The 23297-nt window shown below is 38.2% G+C and overlaps 1 protein-coding gene across 2 annotated transcripts in view; it reads right to left on the reverse strand.

Annotated features, from left to right (window-relative positions):
• Positions 1–7368: 7368 nt before the first annotated feature.
• The window catches only part of TrpRS-m (Tryptophanyl-tRNA synthetase, mitochondrial), a 37901-nt gene continuing 21972 nt past the window's right edge, over positions 7369–23297 (reverse strand). For both annotated transcript variants that reach the window (XM_068225106.1, XM_067135731.2), the window contains 2 exons: positions 19814–20084; positions 7369–7755 (listed from right to left, as the gene is read on the reverse strand). In XM_068225106.1, coding sequence (XP_068081207.1) covers positions 7569–7755; positions 19814–20084 — 458 coding nt within the window. In that variant the 3' untranslated portion in view covers positions 7369–7568. The remainder of the gene's footprint in view (positions 7756–19813; positions 20085–23297) is intronic.

Here is a 23297-nt window from a genome sequence, read left to right on the forward strand (position 1 = left end):
CCACATGTATGTAAATTTTTGCCACAACTGATGTTTATGTAGGATGGCTGCCTTTCTTGACATCAGTTTCAAGGAAGGCTCTCCGTGTTACTCATGTGAACAGTGTTACTCAGGAAAATTGAATTAGGATTTAGGCTAAAAATTTGAACACTGTAGCTTCTGAAAAGTTAATTATTAATGAAAATGAGCACAAAGTGCAAAACTTACATTACTCTAGTCCTAGTTTTGTTATTGATATTTGTCTTTTACTGCAGGTATTTGCATATCTTTCACAGTGCTCATTGCACAATTCACACACACACAATTTTAATTTGGGTGATGAAATCTCTTATTTTGGCAGAACTTGAGATGAAAATCATGTGTTGCATATCACGTTATTAGCTTGTTTCCAATCATCAGTCATTATGGCATCTGTTGAATAAAAGTCGTTCCAGATATAGAAGTTGCTGTGTTTCCTTTTGTTACATACTCTGCTGGCACTTTCCTAAACTCTAGGAAATAGTCTTGTTTCATATCTGTCACAACAAATTTCTTTTCTACTCTGCTTTTGTTGACAATATTAACCCAGTCAGTGGGCAAGAAGACTTGGCTCATATGGTACTCCGATAGGAGTCATGTGTGGACCAGCAATTAAAAATCTGGGTTCAAATACTTTCAATTCGTCACCACATACCAGTGACAAACACATGCACATAACCGTCCAATTCTTATTTAGTACACCATAAAGAAAAGGGTAGGAAAACAACAGGTAGGGAATCTGCCACCTGGGTGATGGCCCTAAATGCAGATCAGTAGTGACTGATTGAACACGGCTCCTTGTCTGCAGAGGCTTTAATATACAACTACATATTTAATCACTGCCGCGTTTTGCAACATCCTCACTCTACATATACATTTGCATGATGCAGTTACGTACTCCACATTGTACATCCATACTTTTTGCTTGTAAAAAGCTGAACCTACAGTAAGTATTGGAACAAGGAGGGCCTGCTGCAAGTCAACTGAGATGACCATAATACTGGAATCAGTCTTGGCTCTGGCTGTCATAATAGCCTGCATTGTTTCTGCTTTCTGGAGATGTAGTTCCCTTTTCTTCATCAGGTCGTCAACTTTTTGTTGCTCATCTGGTAGCTTGTAGGTTAATCTAAGTAACAAGCTCATCTCATATTTCACAGCTGTTGGAAAGGGGCCTCTTGAAGCCTCAGTTTCATTCCATGCAAAAAACAAAAATCTCTGTGTCCTTATCCTCTGTAACACTGGCAATTTATTGTTCCTTAGAGTAGGGTGGATAATGATCCTGGTATAAAGAACCAATTGTCATCTCTCAGTCAAAATAAACTTTCTGAGCATTCTTGTGCCTGCTTTAATGACTTTGGTAAGTGGGTATGCTTCGTATATAGTCATGAACATCTACTATCACTCTGGTGGATATTTCTGATGATTTTATGGTATCCACTTCGGTCTTTTTTTAACCCTTTGACTACCAATTAGACTTGCTGCACCATAACACTGAATACTTATTTAAAATGGAGGCTGTAATACAGAATGCCCCATGCAACAAAGAACATGACATAAATCATAGAATTCACTACATAAATCATCTAAATCTTGTGAACATGTTTAAAATGTTTAAATATACCTTTTCAGTAGTTAACCATGGTGTGGTAACTCTTGAAGCAAGACGGAAGATGTATAGGTACTTCACATTTCTCGCATTCCCAGGTTGTTTCGCTGCTTTTTCCTTGTGAAGTACAAACTTTGCAGGCTTTAGCTGGATGAAGCTTATTTGCTGTGGGAGGAATATGTCTTGGGAAATGTGCCCATGTCTTTGCCTGCAGTCTAGTGGACAATCGCCATTCAAAACCCTTCCTCTTCCTTTATAATTGGGCAATGTTACAGACAAGAATCTGATCTACCAAGTCCAAGCAAAACTCTGTGAACTTCTGTGCTCTTTTATTTAATATCTTGGAATGGATGACACACGTGTTTAGTAGAGCAATATCAAACATGTAGAAGAAAATCTTTTTGTAGCCTTTCATAAATTTCCTCAAAATCGGAAAGCAGGCAAGTAATCAATCCTCCCTGTCCACTCCCTCTCATTCCCTTGTTGTATCCAAGAACCATTTTTGGCTTCTTGACAGTTTCTCCTTCTTCTTCTTCTTTATCCTTGCTGTTTCCTCTCCTCCTCTTTCTTTTCCCTGTGTCCACGATTTCAACACTTGCATGCTCTGAAGATAACATGTAAACATCTTTGCAGTCATGCCATTTTATAGCTAGCAAACCATGACTTGACCTTCTGTCTCCTTCACCTTTCTTCAGTTGTTTCTTCACTAAATCCTTGGGCATCATCTTCCTGTTTTTCCTTACAGTTCCTACAGTATTTGTGTTCCTATCACAAAGTTTCACAAACAGCTTAGATGATGAATACCAATTATCTAAGAACAGGGTATATCCCTTGTCCAAGATAGGTTCCCAACTCCAGGACTACACTTTCACTTGCAGTCATCCCACTTCCCACAACTAAACCATTGCCAGTATAAATTTTAAATTCTACACAATAACCTGAATTTGATTTGCATAATTTATCAAACTTTATCCCAAATCTAGCATGCCTGGAAGGATTGAACTGAACATATGTAAACATCTTCTGAATTTCATGAGAGACTCATCAATTGCTACATTTGCCTGTGGTACATAAATGGACTGGAATTGGCTATTTGAATATTACACAACAGTTAACTTTTCTTAGTTTATCACTAGTATCTCCTATAGTATCGTCTTGAAAGTGAAGAAATCTGGAAATGAGTACGAAGCGAACAAACGGCTTGGTTTTGCTAAATAAAGGAGTTTGAATAATACCCCTCTTCGACCAGTACATTTTTAGACAGGACTTTTTTACCTGCAACATAATAATACATAGCGCGAAATAAGCCTTCAGTTCATCATTGCATGTGTCGAAAGTTTCTTTTCATAATCTGGGTTTTCTAAGCACTCTTTAGTGTATCTGTTCTAATCATAGTCCAGAATTCGTCTGTCAGAACACATGCTAGAACATCCAGCAGTGAGGGTCTCTCAGCCAAATTACAAAGTAATTACTGCACTGAGAGATGATACATTACTAAATTTACAAATACCTGGTACACTGTCTTCATCCTTCCACTTCCAGTCACTTTCAAGTGATCGTGTTCCAGCATCAACATTGCGTCTTTGCGATGTGGATGGCTGAGCTACATCCAACTCTTTGTCAGAGTCAACATCACTTTCCGAGGTAGATTCATTAATTTCGTGAACAATAAACTCTTCATCATCACCTTCAGATTCAGATGACACTTCATTGTCACCACTTTCACATAAATAATTACTTATATCAAGCTGAGTCAAATATTTACTGCTGCACGTGACCATCTTGGTACAGAACTACTGTAGTGGAAGATATTCCACCTCATTTTTAAAGATTTCAGCAATCTAAATGCTTAGATGTGGATACTCTTTTAGTAGGAAGTCTAAGAAGATTTACAGAATAGCACCCAATTGCCATCTATAAATGACATGCTGAACTATGAGCTCACACAAGCGGAAAGTTCATCACGTCTGAGAGACATGGTTCGGCTGTTTGGTCTCGGCGGAGGACCACGTCTCTGAGACGATGTTAGTCGTCAAGTGGTTAACAAAACTCTTCACCACTAGCAACATGTACAACGTTTTCCACTCTTCCCCTTGATTTTTGAAGGCCATGTACAGAGAGATATGCTGCCTTACAGACTTGGATAACTTCGCCTTGCATCTTCACAGAATATAAACCGGTGATCTTTTAGAAGACGGTTCCTTTTTTTCTTTTCTTCATGTAGGAGTGTTTTGGATGTAGCTGTTTTGTGCATCAAAATTCTCTGTTCCAGAAGCCGAGGAATATTGTGGAAGCCAATTCTCCCATCCTCAACATGCATTCTGACAGCAAGCACATGGAGGTCTCATTTCTTGAGCAGCTATTATTTTTTTTGGTTGCATCACTCGTGTACTCTTGACTCTTAAAAATAAAAATGATGTCCCTATTACATCATGTTTATGAAACAAATTTTATTTCTAATTTAATAATATTAATACAATATTTCTGTGTTGGCTACCCTAAATAATAGTAATAAAAATTCAAAAAATAGAAAATGGGTGAAAGTACAGTACTGTTAGGATGAATGGAATTACAGGGTGGCGCACAAAAATCAATTGTCACCATTGCATACTCGTACATGCAGTTTCCCAATTTTCTGAGAAAACAGACATGATGCTATACAATGGTTTACAACTTGGGGTTGTGAGCCAAAGGTGGTCATCTTCAAGAGGCTACATATGACATTTTAAGTCTATTAGTGGTCATTGGTCGGGAAAAGGGGTTCTTATCTTATAGAGATAAAAAAATACATTAGCCAAATGGAATAATAAGTCCGTTCGAGAGGAATATGGTTATGGAAAGAGCGGGGTCTAGTTAAAGGGGTGGTGATCGTGGGAGGTTTCACTGCATATATGAAACTAAAAGTCTAGTCATTTATAGATAGATAGGAGGAACAAGAAAAGGAACACAACATAGGGTGAACATAATGACAGGTCAGTGTGCGAAAAGGGAGCAACAGAAAGAGGAGACAAGGACAATCTCCACATCTCATACACTACCATTTGTTAATAGATAAGACTCTCCCCTCATCGATCCCAGTTCTTCTACATCCTTCTCTTCCCAGCCCCCGAAGAGCTTGTTTCTGCTTCCCAGCTTCATGAGGAGGGCGGGCACCAACAGAAATTTACAGAGTACAGTCAGAAAGCATGTCTATTACAAAATAAGATGTTAATTAAGGTCAAACTAATCATTACTTGTACTATTCATGAAGAGTTACAATTAGTCAGTAAATGTTTCGGCTTGTTCCTAGCCAATACTATGTATGTCTTTTAGTCTATAAGAGAATGATTATTCTTTACCATGCTTTGTCAGCTGATGATAGCTTGAAACAAGCCAAAACATGTACTGACCAATTATAACTCATGACATGTAATAAAGGTATTGATTAGGTTGACCTTAATTAACATTTTATTTTGTAACTGATAACTGTCAATATGGATCACAATGGAATTTGTAACAAAGTATGATTCTTCTCAATACTATTTACAACATTCTACCATTCTCGACCAAATTTCGCTTTGTTGCCTGTAAGGAATGTGCAGCTAATACTGCCTGTCTTGCATTTTTAACACTCTTCCTTCAGCCCCTGATACTTTGTCAATTTAAGGCTCATATGCCAAAGCTGTCATAGAAGTGAAGTAAAAACTTTGTTTTATTCCTCTCGACACAAAGATCAAGTCTCAGGGGCGGTGCATGGTATTGTTGCAGTGTTGCACAACTCCAAATAATTTTGCACTTCATTTGTCGTCTTTTCTACTGTTTCAGTTGAATAAACCTGATATATATTCAAAAACGTGTTCAAATCAATTATCTTTGGTCGTTCGCTGTACTAATGCTTCTTAATGGACTAATAAACGCTGCTTGCTTTGAATCAAACTCAGGGAATTTGCTTTTATACGGCAACTTCCTAGCGGACAGCGTGGTGCAATGTACCTCAGCAGGGACGAGCCTAAGCCTGCATAGCATCAGGTAACATGCTCGCCAGTATCGGTCTCAGGGAGTTGCACAAGACCAGCAAGTCCCCTGTCGAGAAACGGTTCCAAATGTCTCCGTTAAATTGCACCACTCTGCGGTGATTACTTCGTTCCTACTTTTTCTCCTCTCACAAAGGTAATTTAATTTCCATTTTTTTAAATTTACAATTTTTGCTTTACATTGCACCGACGAAGATAGGTCTTACGGCGATGATAGGATAGTAAAGGGCTAGGAGTTGGAAGGAAGCGACTGTGGCTTTAATTAAGGAACAGCCGCAGCATTGTCTGGTGTAAAAATGGGAAACGGCAGAAAACCATCTTACGGCTGCCGACAGTAATGTTCGAACCCACTATCCCCCGAATGCAAGCTCACAGCTATGCGACCCTAAGTGCGCGGCCAACTTGTTAGGTAATTTCTTTTCCATACCATACCAGACCACCCACAATATTACCAACATCTTGCTTCAATGAAAAACAGGACGGCAAATTTTCAATTCAAGTGAGGCAAAAGTAACTGTGCCAGGCTGAGTGGCTCACACAGTTGAGGCGCTGACCTTCTGATCCCAACATGGCAGGTTCCATCCTCACTCAGTCCAGTGGTATTTGAAGGAGCTCAAATACGTCAGCCTTGTACCAGTAGACTTACTGGCATGTAACGGAATTCCTGCGGACTAAATTCCGTCATCTCAGCGTCTCCGAAAACCATAAAAAGTTGTTAGTGGGACATAAAGCCAATAACATTATTATTAACAGTAATTGTAGTTACAGTGTATAATTAGCCTATTATTTCCTAGGTTGTAATTGCCACATATATTTCAGTTTCAGTAGGAATGTAGTTCGTTATTTAACGATAATGGAGTTCCTTAATACTTCTGTAAGCTATAAAAATATGACAATGAAAATTTTGGTGCAATATCCAGCTTCCACTATGGGATATTAAAACCCATATTTTAAGGCCCTAGAATGCACAGTAACCAAGAAAATCATCACCACTAATCTATTTTTACAACTCTTCCCTGCACACTCCAAGGACTTTTCTCTCCGAGCAGATGCCCATTACCTGCATAGCTTCGTGGTCAACCCAACTTTCTACGGCTGTTGGAGAGTTTGAACATATTCCACACGTATATCTAGTAAAGCATACAGTACAATAGACTTCTCAAATTGTTTTTCAATTTAAAAGATCCATACTTGACGCCAAGCTTGAACAAACAAAAAGAGGTATGATAGGCTGCATCATAGGCTAATGGAAACAACTGAGCAGCATCAAGACTAGCTTGAACTACGAGTAAGACAGCGCCATGGGCAATGGGTTAGTAAGTGGTCCTTCAAGTCAGGTAACCAGTTACTAAGGAATAGGAGTGGGCATTTCGGACATATTATCAGTCGTGGTCTTCCTTATGCTCAGGCGGCTAGGACTGTCCAATCCACCATAGTCTCTAAACTGCTAGAGGAGTAATTCTCACTGAGGCTATGTGTAAGTAAGGCTAACATCCTGCTTCATAGAAATTTATAGAGCACTGTCAGAATCATTTAAGCAAGCCTTGGACTCAAGAGGAGTGATTGAGTCCCACTTTCACTTGACAGGCCAAGGAATACTTGGCGAACAAAATGTAATTTGATGGGGTGCTGTTTATACTTAACAAACCAGTTTTTATTAATTTTCCAATATTTTAAAATAGTAAGCCTTCTGTGAATAAAATGAAATCCCAAATTAAGAACTTGCTTACATATTAATCTGAATAATATTGTATTTCACAAGAACATATTCTGTAATACAGAGCTGATAAACCTATCATATTATCTATTAAAACAACATTCACCAACACCACCATCTTCATCATTCTGACAAACGTGATACATACTCACTGTATAAATAATTTAATTGATGTTAATGCTATGTACATTTTTCTAGACAATACTTTGCACTATCATAACGCAATAAGGCCAACTCTGTTTTTTACATCTAATAATGTTTCTTCAGCTATAAGAGAAGCTTTTTCTGATCCTTTTTCTAGTACAGTCTTTAAGTATACAGGATCTGCCATCAGTCTTACTGTTTCTTCTCGAATTGGCTTCAGCTTTTCTTCAATAACCTCTGCTAAAACTAGTTTATACCTGAAAACATAAGAAAGAAGCTATAAACAAAACAACTCGCTAGTTATCAGAATATGACAGAGAAAGCATAAATGTAAACAAATAGTACCGGTAGTTACAAGGATAAGATTATTAATCTATGAGGTGGGGTATAAAACACTATATGGTAAGAATTACCATATATGAGCAAGAATGAAAAGGGTATAGCTCCAATGCAAGGTCTGCAGACCTTATGAAATGACCTCAAGAAAGGTCAAATTATTTTATGTATAGCCATTAACCTTCCAATATTTAAAGTTTCTGTGACTAAACAGATCATTTTGTGAATAACTACATATGGAAAAATGTAGCTGGGGAAAGGGAAACAAATTACAATTGGGATACTGAATTTTTGAAGATGCTTATAAGTGAGGCAAGAAAATGTCTGCAGATCTCGCAGACATACTGTCATATCGAAATCGACAATGAAATTTCGCAGAGACCATGGCGAGACCCATAAAATAGCGATGTACAAAAATTTAGCTGCCATTTTGAACTGGAAGGTTTCAAAATCTTGATACAAAATCCATGGAACAACGCAGCTTACTGGACAACCCTTGCTTCTTGTTGGCTTGCACGGCACACAGTGGAGTGAAGTTGCAGTTGTGCTGGAGAGAGAGAGAGAGAGAGAACGAACTGGAAGGCTGCCACGCACCAAGGTCACTTTATTATTACAGAACAAATGTGAAACATAAATGAGGTGCGTTAATCACATGATTAAAACACAAATATTTTTGGCACCATGCACAACGGATATGCACTTTGAGGCCACATTGTTCTTCACAGTTTTCTTTACTTGTTTGAAGGCAATATTTCACAGGCACTTCGAACTCAGGAGGCCTCTCCGTTATATAATTGGTTGCGAACCATGAATATTTAATCATGTTCTTGAACCATGGGGAAGAAAATTGAAAATGAATGAGGGATTGCATTTTCAGTATGATGTTTCCCTGATAACCATCAAACTGAAAGTCTTCACAAATCAGCACAATGTCTGTTAAGCGATGATACAAAGCCTTCCACTGCCGGAAGAAAAACTTGTCCAAGTGCTGCATTTTCCCTGTAGTGCCGGAAGGAATCTGGAGAATTTCTATAATGTTGCCTGGAGGAATTTCTTCAAGACAGCTCTTATCACTATAAGTAGTCTAGGAATCTAGCAGTAGCAAACACTTCTCTTCCGCAAATGGGAAGGATTCTTTAAACCAATACTTTAATTCCTTTTTCCCCATTTTCCCTGATTTTATGGCTGTTACAATTCTATTTCTGGCATGAAACATTTCTTTGGAAACTCTCAGACCAAAAGTTCCAGTTGCCTCCTGCAGTACAATGAATAATTTCGGGAAAATAGTACTGGCCATACTAATTGTAGGCATAATTGTGAATGGGTGAGTGCGCTAGCTGACTGAGCAACTGTTTCTGTGTTTCTCACCAGCAAACAATAGAGTCCTTTTCACTTTCATTTCACGCACAAAACCACTCTTATCAGTACTGTATATTGAAGAAGGGGTGTAGTCTAAAAATCGTTCTGTAGATGCTTCCACAAATTTCTTTGCAACTTTACCTTTTTCGTCTTCTTGCAGATACATATAGGGGATACAAATTTTGTAATTTTTCTACTTTTTATTCTGCACTTTTTCTTAAAACACCTCAACCAACTAGCACATATGCTGAAATTAGTTCGCACCATTGAAATCTCTCTTGAAATTTCCACGGCCCACAGTTGCAGCTCTTCATCGCATACATTCCACTTCAGTCTTCTTGCTTCTGTAAAGCGAGAAAATAATTTTGTATGCATCAAGTTCCTGTGTTCATTAGGGCTTACTGATGTAGATTCTAATAGGTTCTTCCACTTGTACAGTTGTCATAGTGACGTCACCTTGTGACAACTGTTGCGAACAGTGGTTAATAAAAGTTGCTTCTTACCCCCCCCTTATTTAACCATAAATTCACAGCTTTTCTCTTGTATGCAAGATCTACAGTTTGTTTCACTTTCTTCTGTGGACTGGAAGCATAGCTTGAACGAGTAGATTTGCTAGGTGACTGTGATGTCTCTTCACTGGATTGGCGGGAATCAGACTCGGGGCTCAAAATCGGATCCGCAACACATCTTGTTCCTGGCAATGGTGTGCTACCTTCTCGTTCAGATAATGCAGATGACGTGTCGCTGCTTCCACTATTGCTTTCACTGTCATTATTTCTTTCCAGACGTGACTCCAAGACGATGCTAGCACCCATGGGATGATTTTCAATTACAGTAGTTCAATCACATGTCGACCCATCTCCCTTTCTTCCGAAGTTATTTCATGCAAGGAGAAGAAACACTTTTCACAGAAATAACGTAAAGCATACTCTAGAACATTAGCTGGATTTCTGACTGCTCTTTCAAAGGAACATATGTCAACTGGCGAGCGCAGAAAGCTCAAGGTACTCCAGTCGCTTCAGCTGGTCACCAGGGCTGACCACGTCGAGCTATATGCTAACGCGTGCAATTCTATTAGACATTTCCATATCAATTTCAGGACCTTACAGATCGAAATGGCCATTGAATTTTTGTACATTGCTTTCTTATGGACCCCTCATCCTCTCTACCAAATTTCATTGTTGATTTCAATATGACAGTATGGACAGTTCCCTTGTCAGAAGAACATCTTCCAAAATGGGATTCTATAAAAAAAATTAAAGAAAGAGCTGATGTATACACACTTAGAAGAAATGCTATGGGGATTTAATTAAAAACTGAAATAGTAGCTGAAAAAAATCTTCACATTAATTTAATATTAAAAATCTTGACAACTGAATATATCTACTCCAAAACAGTGGATTTTAATGGTTCATATTATTTCGTATAAACAATTTTTTACTGGATGTACAAACTTTTGCAAATGAAAGCTTCATATATACTGTACTATACACATATTAAAATACTCCTATCTCAACAGTATTTCTGTCAATCAACCAACCAATCAATCAATCAATCAATCAATACTGATCTGCATTTAGGGCAGTCGCCCATGTGGCAGATTCCCTACCTGTTGTTTTCCTAGCCTTTTCCTACTCAGGCAATGGTAGTTAGCAATAGAAGGGTGCACTGACAGACAACTGTCACAAAGCATTTAACAGTTCTCCTCCACCAATGGTTCATTTCCAAGTTATATATTTGTTATTCCCACAAAACTTTTCAATTTTCAGAACTGCAAACTAAAGTAGCAAGTAATAAGGGAGTAAACTAGCACTGTCAATATACTGTAATTCATGCAGATTCCTTACCAGCACAGTTAGTACAAAAACAAAGATAATCTGTAGTACATGTATATACACTCTAAAGCTAGTCATGACTGTTCTACTTTTCTAAAAATTATCAATATTTGTAGTTTATTTTTTTTATATTTTATGTATCCATGATATGAAATTCCTGTTGATAAAAGAATTGGGGCTGCTCATGCAGCATTCAGACGGTTAATGCACAGAGTCTCCATGAATAACAACCTAAAACTGCATACCACACTCATGGGTTAGTATGAATAAAACCTGAGTTCTTACTCAAAGTATATACTCATGAGTATGAGCACTTAGTAGGAGTATATTCTCAGCCCAAGTAGTATGTACTCTATTTGGTAAGAATAAGAAGGTTCTCCTTCGATGTAGTACGTACTCAAGCGCACCGCCATGTGGATCATTTGAAATTGAGTAGGTACTCATGCTGCGTAAGATTGTCATCATACATAACGAGATTTGATTTCCGAACCGTCTGCATGCACATCAAGTTGTATTTTACTCATATCAATGGCAAATATTCCACCAATAACATTTTGCGGGAATATTCTCTTCTGTTCTTAAGGTCCGACGCTCCAGGGTACATTTAAAACAAATTGTAAGCAATGTACCGGTACTGTAGAAGGTACAAACGTGTGCGATAACTTGAAAAATAAATAATACGAAAATGAGAATGTGATAAAAATGTAATTTTAAAGCATGTAGCTTACGGTACATTAACAGTTTCATAGTATTTCCTCATTAGCATAATAACAGAAGCTTTGAAATAATTTAAACCAAAATACAAGCCATATCTGGGCAGAATGTAGAAACGTGCACAATGACTCAAATGATAAATAACACGAAAATTAGAGTGAAACAAATGTGTGACTTTAACCACACATTCATGTTAATACTTTAATTACCGGTACCTTCCTTCTTTGTAGGCTATAGTCATCATAATTTTAATAAATCTCAGAAGGAAATGTCTGAGGCTTTGGAATTAGGCCTAACTCAAACCAAATTACAAGTAATGTGCAGGAGGAACGAAGGAATAAATAAATTATATTTATTGTTATTTGTTTTACGTTGCACCGACACAGTAGGTCTTATGGTGAACATGAGATAGGAAAGTGGTCTTAATCAAGGTATAGCCCCAGAATTTGCCAAGTGAGAAAATAAGCCACAGAAAATCATCTTCTGAGATGCCGACAGTTGGGATTGAACCCCTATAGACTGAATCCAGGATTTCACTAATATGTGACCCAAACCCCATAGTGAACTCACCCGGTAGATAAATAGGCCTAATGTGAAAGTGAGAGTAAAAAAAGATCTGTATCTTATGTACGGTCTATGTACTGAATGTTCCAAATGAAACATTTGCCTGGCATTCTGGATCATAAAGGTCCAGAAGGAAAACACATTTATTACCTTTCTTGTTTACGGACTCACCACCCTAATATGTAGGCCTAATATGAGTGCAGTCAAGAGCAGTCGTTGCTGCTGGATAAATTATACTTTCTGCCGCTCTGGTTTGGTAACAGCAAGTTTTGTATTATTTTGAGGAAATGCATTTCAGACTGCAGCTTTAGTCGCAAAGTACCGTACATAACCTCAACAATAAGTTTACTCAGTTTTTGTTGGATACAAAGTCCTCTATGCCACATTGAAATCCAGGGTGACCTAATAGTCTTTAAAATGAGTTTATTTAACTATATTCTAAATAGCACTTCTTGTTTTCGTTGCCCAAATAAATTCAATTTGGAAGAATAATATAGACGTAAGATTCTTAGAATTCACATGCCCATGTTCCTCCTGGAAACAGTTCTCATGTTATTAATAAACTCAGCCATTTAACTAATAATTTTAAGAGCTATAAATCAGTAAATGCTCATACTTGAGACACATAGCAGCCCTACCCAAAACAGATGGAGATTATACTCATCAATCTGAGAATGTACTCCCTTTTATTCATACCACATATGAGAATCTACTCTCAGACTGTTACAATTGTGAGTTTATACTACACAACCTTCATGACATGAGTATACACTCAGTTAGTGAGTACATTCTCATGAACTTTATTCTTAGGAAGTGCAGTATATACTCAGAAATGTTGAGTATATACTAAATACTCATGTTTATTCATACCACCCAAAGCTGTTGTCATTTCCACGCTGCTGTATGGCTGTGAAACTTGGACACACTATTACCGTGACATCAAAAATCTTGAGCGTTTCCACCAACAGGAAATGAGATTCATCTTGAATATTAAGTGAAAGGACTATGTGAGCAACATGGCAGTTCTCAACAAAGTGCAGCTAAATAGCACTGAGGCAACAATCATAGCTCATCAGCTGAGATGGTTAGGCCATGGTTAGGCCACGTTCACCGCATGGGTGATACCATGCTTCCCTGCCAAATTCTTTATGGTGAACTTTCCTCCAGCAGTAGACCTCAATGAGCCCCTCTTAAGCTTTTTAAGGACCAGATGAAACGCATCATGAAGATAACTGGTATAAATATACAGACATGGGAAGAATGTGCTGTGGACCACTCACTGTGGCGGAACACTACATCCACTGCTGTCATCTTGTTTGAAAGAGAACACCGCAGACATCAAGAGGCCAAGCGACAAGCAAGAAAACTCTGTCAATTACAACCCCGCCCTCCTCCATCCATTCAGTGTGATTTGTGTGAACGTATGTTTTATGCCAGTTTTGGTCTGTTTAGTCATCGTAAACACATCCATAAACTGAGTTGAACTGGTCAATGTATGCAGGAAGAAGTTATATATACTCAGATCGAGTTACAGCCGACGATATGAAATTAAAGTAATATCATAAACTAGATAATAAAATATATGAAACAGAATGAAAGGGGTAGATACAATAACAATGTACAATTAAATGTGTTGCAAAGTCCAGAATTTAGCAGTCTGCATAGCATTGTTTGTTCCTGCTAACAAATCATCCAGTGTGCAGACTTCCTCTAGCTCTCTGAAAATCAAAATGAAAATCAAATGATGTTCTGGATCCTGCAGTTTTTCACAAACACAAAGCTCATCTGTGGTTATATAGTCCCACTTTTTAAGATTGGTTTTACAATGAGAAACACCTGTCTGAATCTGTTCAGTGCCTTCCATGTTGTATATGTTAAGTTACAGACAGCATCAGGTTCCTCTTTGACATTCCTTCAGTCATTCTCATGTATAGAAATGTGCCACAGTTCTACTTGGTGAACTCCAGGATATGGTGGAATTGGCTGTGTCGTCCACAAGAAGCTCTTTTTCGATCTCAGTCTCGAGGGTTGAGGTTCTTCTGCAAATATGGGGTGACAAAGATAATTTTCCTGCCTCTTCATCTCAACGTCTGTTGGCATTTTTCGTCTAACATTGGGAGGTACTATGCCCATCAGATAGCAACGTTTATTTATAGGGATCAGTTCTTTTTCTTTCTTTACAACCTGCTTTACGTTGCACCAACACAGATAGGTTTTTTGCCGACAATGGGATACGAAAGGGCTAGGAGTAAAAAGGAAGTGGTCATGGCCTTAATTAAGGTACAGTCCCAGCATTTACCTGGTGTGAAAATGGGAAACTGCAGAAAACCATCCACAGGGCTGCCAACAGTGGGGTTCGAACCTACTATCTCCCAAATGCAAGCTGACAACTGTGTGACCCAAACCACCTGGCCACAGGAGTTGGTCTCAAGCAGCCTGTAATAATACGTCCTGTTTCATTTAGAGCAATATCAACTTGTCTTATGTGAGCGGAATTTCACCAGACTGGTGCAGAATATTCAGCAGCGGAGAAATACAAAGCAAGAGCAGATGTATGGAGAACGCTTGGCTGTACTTCCCCACATAGTACAAATAAGTTTCCAGATGTTGATATTCCAGGCACATACTTATGTGTTTTCGCAATGGGTTTTGAATGAGAGGGTGTAGTCTCTCTTTACTCCCGGGTATTTTGGAGTACTATAGTGGAACAGATTATGCTTTGATTACTCTCCAGTATATGCTCTGCTTTCTCTACGCAACTCTCTTTCTTATGCAGAGTGCACAGACTTGAGTTTTTCCAGAGTTAAGCTTCAGATGCCTTGTATCATAATATACAGGTCGATCTTCAAGTGCTGCTGACAATTTCCTTTCTACGTCCTCAAAGGTTTTGGCTTGAATAGCAGTGGCTGTATCATCTGCACAAATAAACACATTTGTATCAAGTCTGATAGGCTGGTTTCTATGGATGTTATACAATAACAAAGCCAGCACGCTGCCTGACGGAGACCATTCCTCTTAAGTTCTCCAACGGCTCCTCCTGTTGTCCAAAGTGACAAAGAATTGTCTGTTCTGCAGTAAACACCAGATTTGTGCATTATGCACTGATCTTTTGTGATGGTGTATATATTTCTAATCGTCTTCCTATGGCTAACTATGTCATAGACTGCAATAAGGTCAATAAATGCCCTGTTTCATAGCCATCTTCGATGAATTGCATTAGGTTGGGTATTTGGCCACAGCACTATTTTCCTGGATGAAACTTGACTGTGATGTTTGGTCAACAGAATGTGATATTCAACTGAGAATAATTCTCTCAAGTAATTTGTAGAGATGGCAAAGAAGTCGCATTGGATGGAAGTTTCTTGGATCTGAAGGTTCTTCTCCAGGTTTCAGTCACGCTACAATTTTTGCTTTGCACTATATCTTTGGTATCTGCTGTCTTATACAAGCATTCATTAAATTTAGAATTCACTCCTTAGTACAAGGCCCAAACATTTTTGCCTGTTCTGTTCACAGATCATCTAAGCCAGTAGCTTTATTACTCTTCATTGTCCGGATGACAATCTCAAATTCTGCAATACTGAAAGGGATACCAAGGCAGTCTTTCTCTTTGGAACATATTTGAAGTTTACAATTTTCAGTTCCATTCTTGGTTTTTCCATTCAACAGTAGGTGGTAAGCTATTTGGTCGGGAGTTACTTTGAACACACCAGGAGGAACACTTGCTGGGTCATTCCTTTGGGGCCAATGACCTAGCTGTTAGGCCCCTTTAAACAACAATCATCATCATCATCACCATCATTCCTGAAATGTTTCAAGAGTTTCCAAGCCTTATGGCTGTTATTCTTCGTATCTAGCTGAGACACTTGACTGCAGCATTTTTCTCTTCTGGAGGTTGATAAAGTATGCATCAGATATTCACCAGTCTGAATTGTTTCTTCAGAGAAGGGATCTTCCAGGTACACTTCAGATGCTGACAACTCAAAAAGTTTTTCATATTTGACCAAAAGCACCTTCAAATCTTTATCCAAACCCAGAATGTAGACATTGTGCAGCCCCTAGGAATGTGCTTGCATGAAACACATTCATGCTTCAACTAAACAGTCATAGTTCCCTTGAACAGGATGAATTTCCTGAACTTCTTGTTCAAGATGAAGCATGAACTTCTCACTCTGTATTTTTTTGAAATTAAATTATCCTTTATACTCTGCAGTCTCAAGTTTCATAATGAGGGTACTTCTATAGCACAGATTATAGTTCAATGTTATGTACATGCTAGCAGCTCTGCAACATCCTTTTTTACCTGGTGAGCAACTTTTTCACTTACAAAAGCATAATTTGGATTATACTCATCTTCCATTGCTGAAGGAAAGAGACATCTTTGGGTTATGTACTGTATTAGCTTTGTTCCCATCTGTTCGATCCAGCCCTCAAGGTTTTCTCCATTTTTGTGTTTTCCTGTATCCCCAGGGTGGACTGTGGCTGCCGAAGTCACCCATAACAAGCCTTTTAGCCTGTAATTGAAAGTTGACTGGTTTCTGAAAACAAAACTCTGCGCATCAAGGTTTGTATATATGGATTCAACTGTGCATGACTGGATTTTGAGAATAATGATTTTACTGTTGTTTTCTGAAGTCAGATCAGCTGGCAGAATTTGAAAATCTGTAATTGGCAAAAATTGCACTGCCGTATTGCACATTTGGTCTATTGATAACTAGCTTGGTTTCAACTATTTTTGGCTTCCAAATCACTGGGACCCCTATGTGTCTCCTGAATTAGCAAGAAGTCGCACTGTGTATTCATACAAAATGTCAGATAACAATGAACTGCGAATTCAAACTTTACGATCATTGCATGAAGTTTACATAGTGACTTTTATATTTCAGGCATGCTGATTCCGGAACTGAAGTCAGTTTTCCCCTATCACATCAGATTTTTTGTGCAAATTAAAAATGAAAATTTGATAAATATATAGCACACGCACATGCAAGATTACTATTATCACATGTAAAGAATGCTTATTATTATTATTTTCACCCATCTGAACACTTCTATCTTACACTGGTATACTTATGAACATCACAATATACAGATATGTAGTATATTGTGTTAAGAGATCTATAAAATAACACAGCCAAATGGACCAAAATTTACCATGCATTAAGCCTCATAACGTACTGAGAATGGTAAGTCTACAGTTTCAATTTTATAATGTCCTAACTTAGTATAAGAAACGTCTTCACCTTGCTTTTCGTGTGTGAGGAGTAGTTAGGCCTTCTCTCTTTAGTAAGCAGCAGTGATCTGCCAGCATGTTTTTTTTTTTTTTTTCCAATTTCCCTTGATATCTGCATTCCATTTCCTGTAGATCCTGATGGAATCTTTCTCCTTGCTCTTCGCTCAGCATTCCTAGGTTCTCAGGGAAATAGTCCAGATGTGAATGTAACATGTGCACTTTCAAGCTCATTTTGCAGTCTAAATCTTGGAAAGAAACAAGCAATCTATCCACTATTTGTTTGTAGTCTGAATCCTTTGTGTTTCCAAGAAAGTTTTTTATCACATTCCAGAATGCTGTCCATACCGATCGCTCTGCAGCACACATAACACCTTCAAAATTAGCATCAGAAAGAAGTTTTCTGATATCTGGACCTGTGAAAATACCCTCCTTGATTTTGGAATTACTGATGCCTGGGAATCGATGACACGGGTTCTGAAAGCATTCACCTTCATTGTTTAGGGCCTTAATGAATTACTTCATAAGCCCTAGTTTGATATGAGGCGGAGGTTACAGTATTTTGCTACTGTGAACAAGAGTGTCTTGTTTTATGTTTTTCGTGTCTACGTGACCATTCTTTTTGAGTCCAGTGATGTAATCTTGCTCAACTGTCCCACTCACACAGAAAGCAGGGGTGCTTAGTGCAACCTCCTCGTAAACCTAACAGAATACCTATCACTTTGAAATCACCATACACTTGCCACTTGTGTTCCTGGTACTTCAGTTTACACAACAGCATTTAGATATTTCCATATGTTTCTCACATAATAATGGAATGAGCAACAGGAATAGATGCAAGTTTGTTTTCATTGTGAAGAAAGACGTACTTCAAACTATGCTTGGAGGCGTCGATGAAAAGTCTCCAGTCAATAGGGTCATACTGTGGTGCTCCTAGTTTTAAGATAACCTCCAGAATGTTGTTGCAGTAAACCAAGGCTTCTTCTTCGGAAAAGAAGGATGTAAATTCTTGTTCATGATGTCTGTACTGATAGTACTTCATCCCTGGTGCCAACATGAAGTCTAGATCCGAGTAACTCGGCAGATTCCTTTGTAAGACCAAAATCTCGAACGAAGCCATATAATGCACTTTGCTTGAACAGTCTCAGTTCTTTTTTAACACATTCAGGCGAGAAATCACAGTCAGAGTTACTGCCCACCATTTCTGCATCAGGTTCAGAAGAGGGACAATCCTGTAAATGTTCTGCATGCTGTGGTACTGGTGTATCAGTGCCATGAGGAATGGGTAAAATTGCAGATCAAATATTGCTTGGATACACAATGTTACCTTTGTTGCTGCTGTTAAATCCCTTTACATTCACAGAACAGAAGTAGCAGTGAGTACTGTGGTCTGGGGGTTCTTGCCACACCACTGGAATACTGAATGGCAACGCAGTTCGCTTACCGTTCACCCATTGCCATAACTGCTCTATACAGGTTCTACAAGCCTTATGTTGTGCCCACGGCTTGTCTTGGTCTCCAAGTTTCAAGCCAAAGTAGGCATAGTAGGCCTTTCGCACAAACTCAGTTATATTGTGCCACTGTCTCATCGGCACAAAACTTCCACATACATAGCAGAATGTATCTGGATTGTTCTTGCAACCACGTTGTGGCATGTTGATAGATGTAAGTTCAATAAAAGTATTAACACAGTACGTCACTCACATATAGAATGCTTATGAAGACAAAAATCTCTTTTCACTAGCAAGCGAAACACAACTCACACTGTTGTGGACGAAGCACAACGAGAGAATGATGCCACTCAGCCAAAGCAGCGTGTTGCCGGCTATGTTGTACATAGTTGCTGGCTCTACACTACAGGACTACAAGATGGCTAGAGGACGTTGCATTAATAAAATAAATTAATAAAAGAATATAGAAATCTAAATGAAAGCAACACTCTTCCTAACGACGTAAGAAGTGCATTAGTGCATGTGATGAAATAAACGTAATATAGGATTTTTGAGAAAATGTGATGTGATGGGGAAAAATTAACATCAGATCCTGATTCAGGATGCAGAAGTCATCCTAAAAAGCAATACAGGATGGCGGCAATGAAACCATTGCAGGACAGTGTTATTTAAAAAACATAGGTCTAGGTACCAAGTTGTTGGAGTACCGGCATCTGATATTTTGCAGCACATGAATTTTTGTGTTCAACTGCTGCATTTTTCAATCAGGTTTAATAATGTAAAGGAATGCCAAAAAAAAAAGAAGTTATATAATAATTTTCCATACCTGCCAGTATCTAAACTAGCACATTCATTACAAATTTCTTGGGGTGATTTTCCGCTAAGCAATGAGTGGATTGTAATTAAGTTTGAAACACCAGGCCTCTCTTCTGGATTGAATGTTAATGCAGACGTAAAGTCTGTTACAGCTTTCTTGCATTTCTCTAAAATAGAATCTGAAGTGTCAGTTAGATTTATTCTACTCCTTGGGTCTGGTTCTGATTTTGACATCTTCTTGAGTGGGTCACGAAGACTTCTCAGTCTACTTGTATGAGAATCTGAAATAAAAAATAGGTCTGTTACTAATAATTCAAAGGTTTGGTCCATGATAAACCTATATACACACACTGAATAATAACACAAAGGGGGAAAGATTTGAAAAAAAAAAAAAAATCATCCATCCAAATTTGAACTGATCATAAGGATATGGAAAAAAAGTACATAATAAAGCTAATATATGGACAATATAAAGTTGGATGAATAGAATTTTACAACCTGCATGAACTTGATAAAAGAACGGACAAAGTCTGTCTGAAAAAACAACACCGAAAATGTCATTTTTCAATACACTTATAATATAATATATTAATATGATCAAATGTCTGAAATTTCACAGTCTAATGAAACTGATTATGAAGATAAAACCATACTTGAGAAAATATAGTTGTGATTTCTGCTTTAAGGGGAAATACAAAGATAAAATGATGAAATGAAGAGAATGAGAGAAAAACTAAATGTTATTTTTGTCTGCCTGGAATTGCATGTGACTGCAAGAATCCAGAATACCAAGTTACTGTATGTGCTACATAGGGTTAATACAATATAAAATGGTTGCTATTTGAAATGGGAATTTAGTATCAGAAAAGAACAAACAAGTGTTAGATCTTTTTTTGCTAGGGGCTTTACGTCGCACCGACACAGATAGGTCTTATGGTGACGATGGGATAGGAAAGGCCTAGGAGTTGGAAGGAAGTGGCCATGGCCTTAATTAAGGTACAGCCCCAGCATTTGCCTGGTGTGAAAATGGGAAACCACGGAAAACCATTTTCAGGGCTGCCGATAGTGGGATTCGAACCTACTATCTCCCGGATGCAAGCTCACAGCCCGCGCCTCTACGCGCACGGCCAACTCCTCGCCCGGTTAGTGTTAGATCAAGAGAGAGGTGGGGGAGAAGAAGAAAAGAACACACACTGTGTGGGAAGAGAGAGCACAGAAAGAGGGGACAAGGGCAAACATAAAACACAAAAAGACAAGGACAATCTCCACATCTTCACAAACCACCATCTTCAAATAAGAAGGCTCTCTCTCCTCATCAATCCCAGTTCTTCAACATCCGTCTCTTCTCAGCCCCCCAACAAGCTCGTTTCTGCTTCCCAGGTTTCTGCTTTCCTGTCTGTCTTTTGTTCCTAATCTTTTACCACCTGTATAATCTTTATCTTATGTTTCTTCCCTTTTCCTGTATTTATCTGGCTTTCTTCTCATCCTACACGACCTCCTTCAAGACTGACGACCTGTCAAGATGGCCCCTTCGATGAGTGTTGATGCCCACCCTCCTGATGAAGCTGGAAGGCAGAAATGAGCTTATCAGCAGCTGAAAAGAGATCGAAGTAGAAAAATTGGGACTGATGAACACAGAGCCTATCTATTTAAAAATGGCAGTTTGTGAAGATGTGGAGACTGTCCTTGTCCCCTCTTTCTGTGCTCTCTCTTCCCTACCATACTGTCATTATATTTGTCCTATTATTTGTGTTCCTTTTTTTTTGTTCTGCTCTCTCTCTCTTTGCATAAAATACCATAAAATACAAGAAGTTAGAAAGGAAGATAGGAACATTAAGGGTATGCACAACAGGCCAAAGTTCGTAGAAGCAGTAACAGAAAGGAAACATCTGGAAAAATATGAGGGTAAGGACAAAATGCACATCTTCTCATACTGCCATCTTCATAGACAGGAATGGTAAACGATAATCTGTGTTAACGTTTAACCTTGATAGCTGTTATAAGCCATTTCCTTGTTTAAGGATCACCAATTACTATCGATTGTAGTGTATCTTATTCAAATACTGTTCTAACGCCAGAACTTTATAATGGTATAATGGTAAATCACTGAGGAAAAATACAGATGTAGTAGAAGTGGACTGGACCATGAATGGTAAGGTATAGTGGCAATGTAGGGATGATGATAATAATTTTGTGTGGCTATTTCTAATCCAAGGTTATGAATTTCATTATTGGTTATGCGCTGAGAAAACTGGACTTAAAATCTCATTCGAGAAGACCAAGTTTATTTGCACTAAATTCGACATTCAGGAATTACAAACAAAATATGGACACATCAAACGAGTTCCATACTTTAAATATCTCGGTGAGATCCTAGAACCAACAGGGTTGGAAAAGGAAGCACAGAAAGTTTGATTACAAAAACTCAAAAGAGCATATTGGAGAACCCGTGACATCTACAACAAGAAGTGCATGTCCATACATACAAAAATCAAACATTATAATACTGTGATTAAACCTGAAGTGCTGTATGCAAGTGAAATCTTGGTTCTTAATAATAAAGGTGATCTGGAAAACATCTTGAAGGAGGAAAGGAAGATCTTGAGGAAAATTCTGGGCCCAGATAAAAAGGAAGAAGGGTATAGGCTCAAATCACGCAAAGCTATGGAAAGACTGTCTAACCTTGCCGCAGACGTCAGGAAACGAAGACTGAAATTCTATGGACACGTTCACAGACTATCGTCTTCAAGGCTAACCCACAAGATTTTGACATACACCGAAAAACTGAAGAACGTACCATGGATACAAGATGTCAAAAATGATCTGGAAAAGGCCCAGATAGAACCATCAGAAATAGTGGACAGAAACATTTACCGTCACAAGATACATAGATAGGTAGTAAAGCCAGAGAATGAAGTCCCTAAAAGATCGGGGACTAAGTGGTCAGAAGAAAGAAAACAGACACACAGCGAAAGAATGAAAGCAATATGGTCTGTTAGAAAGGCGAATCATAAATGTAATGCGTGATCCAACAGGGTCCATACGCAAATAATTAATTAATTAATTATAAATATAGTATATATTTATAGTCTCACTACAATATGTAAACTTGGACATTTCACTATCTACTGATCAGTACTACGATATCATTTTATCTCACATAACATTTCATGGATTTCACCATTTTATATACATGCTATCACATTACACATTTTGCTCATTTGAGTAATTTTATCAATTTACGACAAAATATTGTTCTTGGATATCAACAAAAAAAAGTGTATCTTATTTAGGCTGATGATGACTAGTGTACTGTACTTCTGTTAGCAGCACCTTGGTGAAAAGAGACATTACGTCAAAACTTACTAAAAAGTCCATACTTTTGATGGATTGGTCCTCAAGGAGCTGGATGAAATGTTGGGAGTCCTTCAAGTAGATTTCAGTGCATCCTGTATGTGGCTGTAGTAGTCCGGCTAGGTAACAGGCAATATTGT

This window comes from Anabrus simplex, chromosome 1 (genome assembly GCF_040414725.1).
Source record: "Anabrus simplex isolate iqAnaSimp1 chromosome 1, ASM4041472v1, whole genome shotgun sequence".
NCBI lineage: Eukaryota > Metazoa > Arthropoda > Insecta > Orthoptera > Tettigoniidae > Anabrus > Anabrus simplex.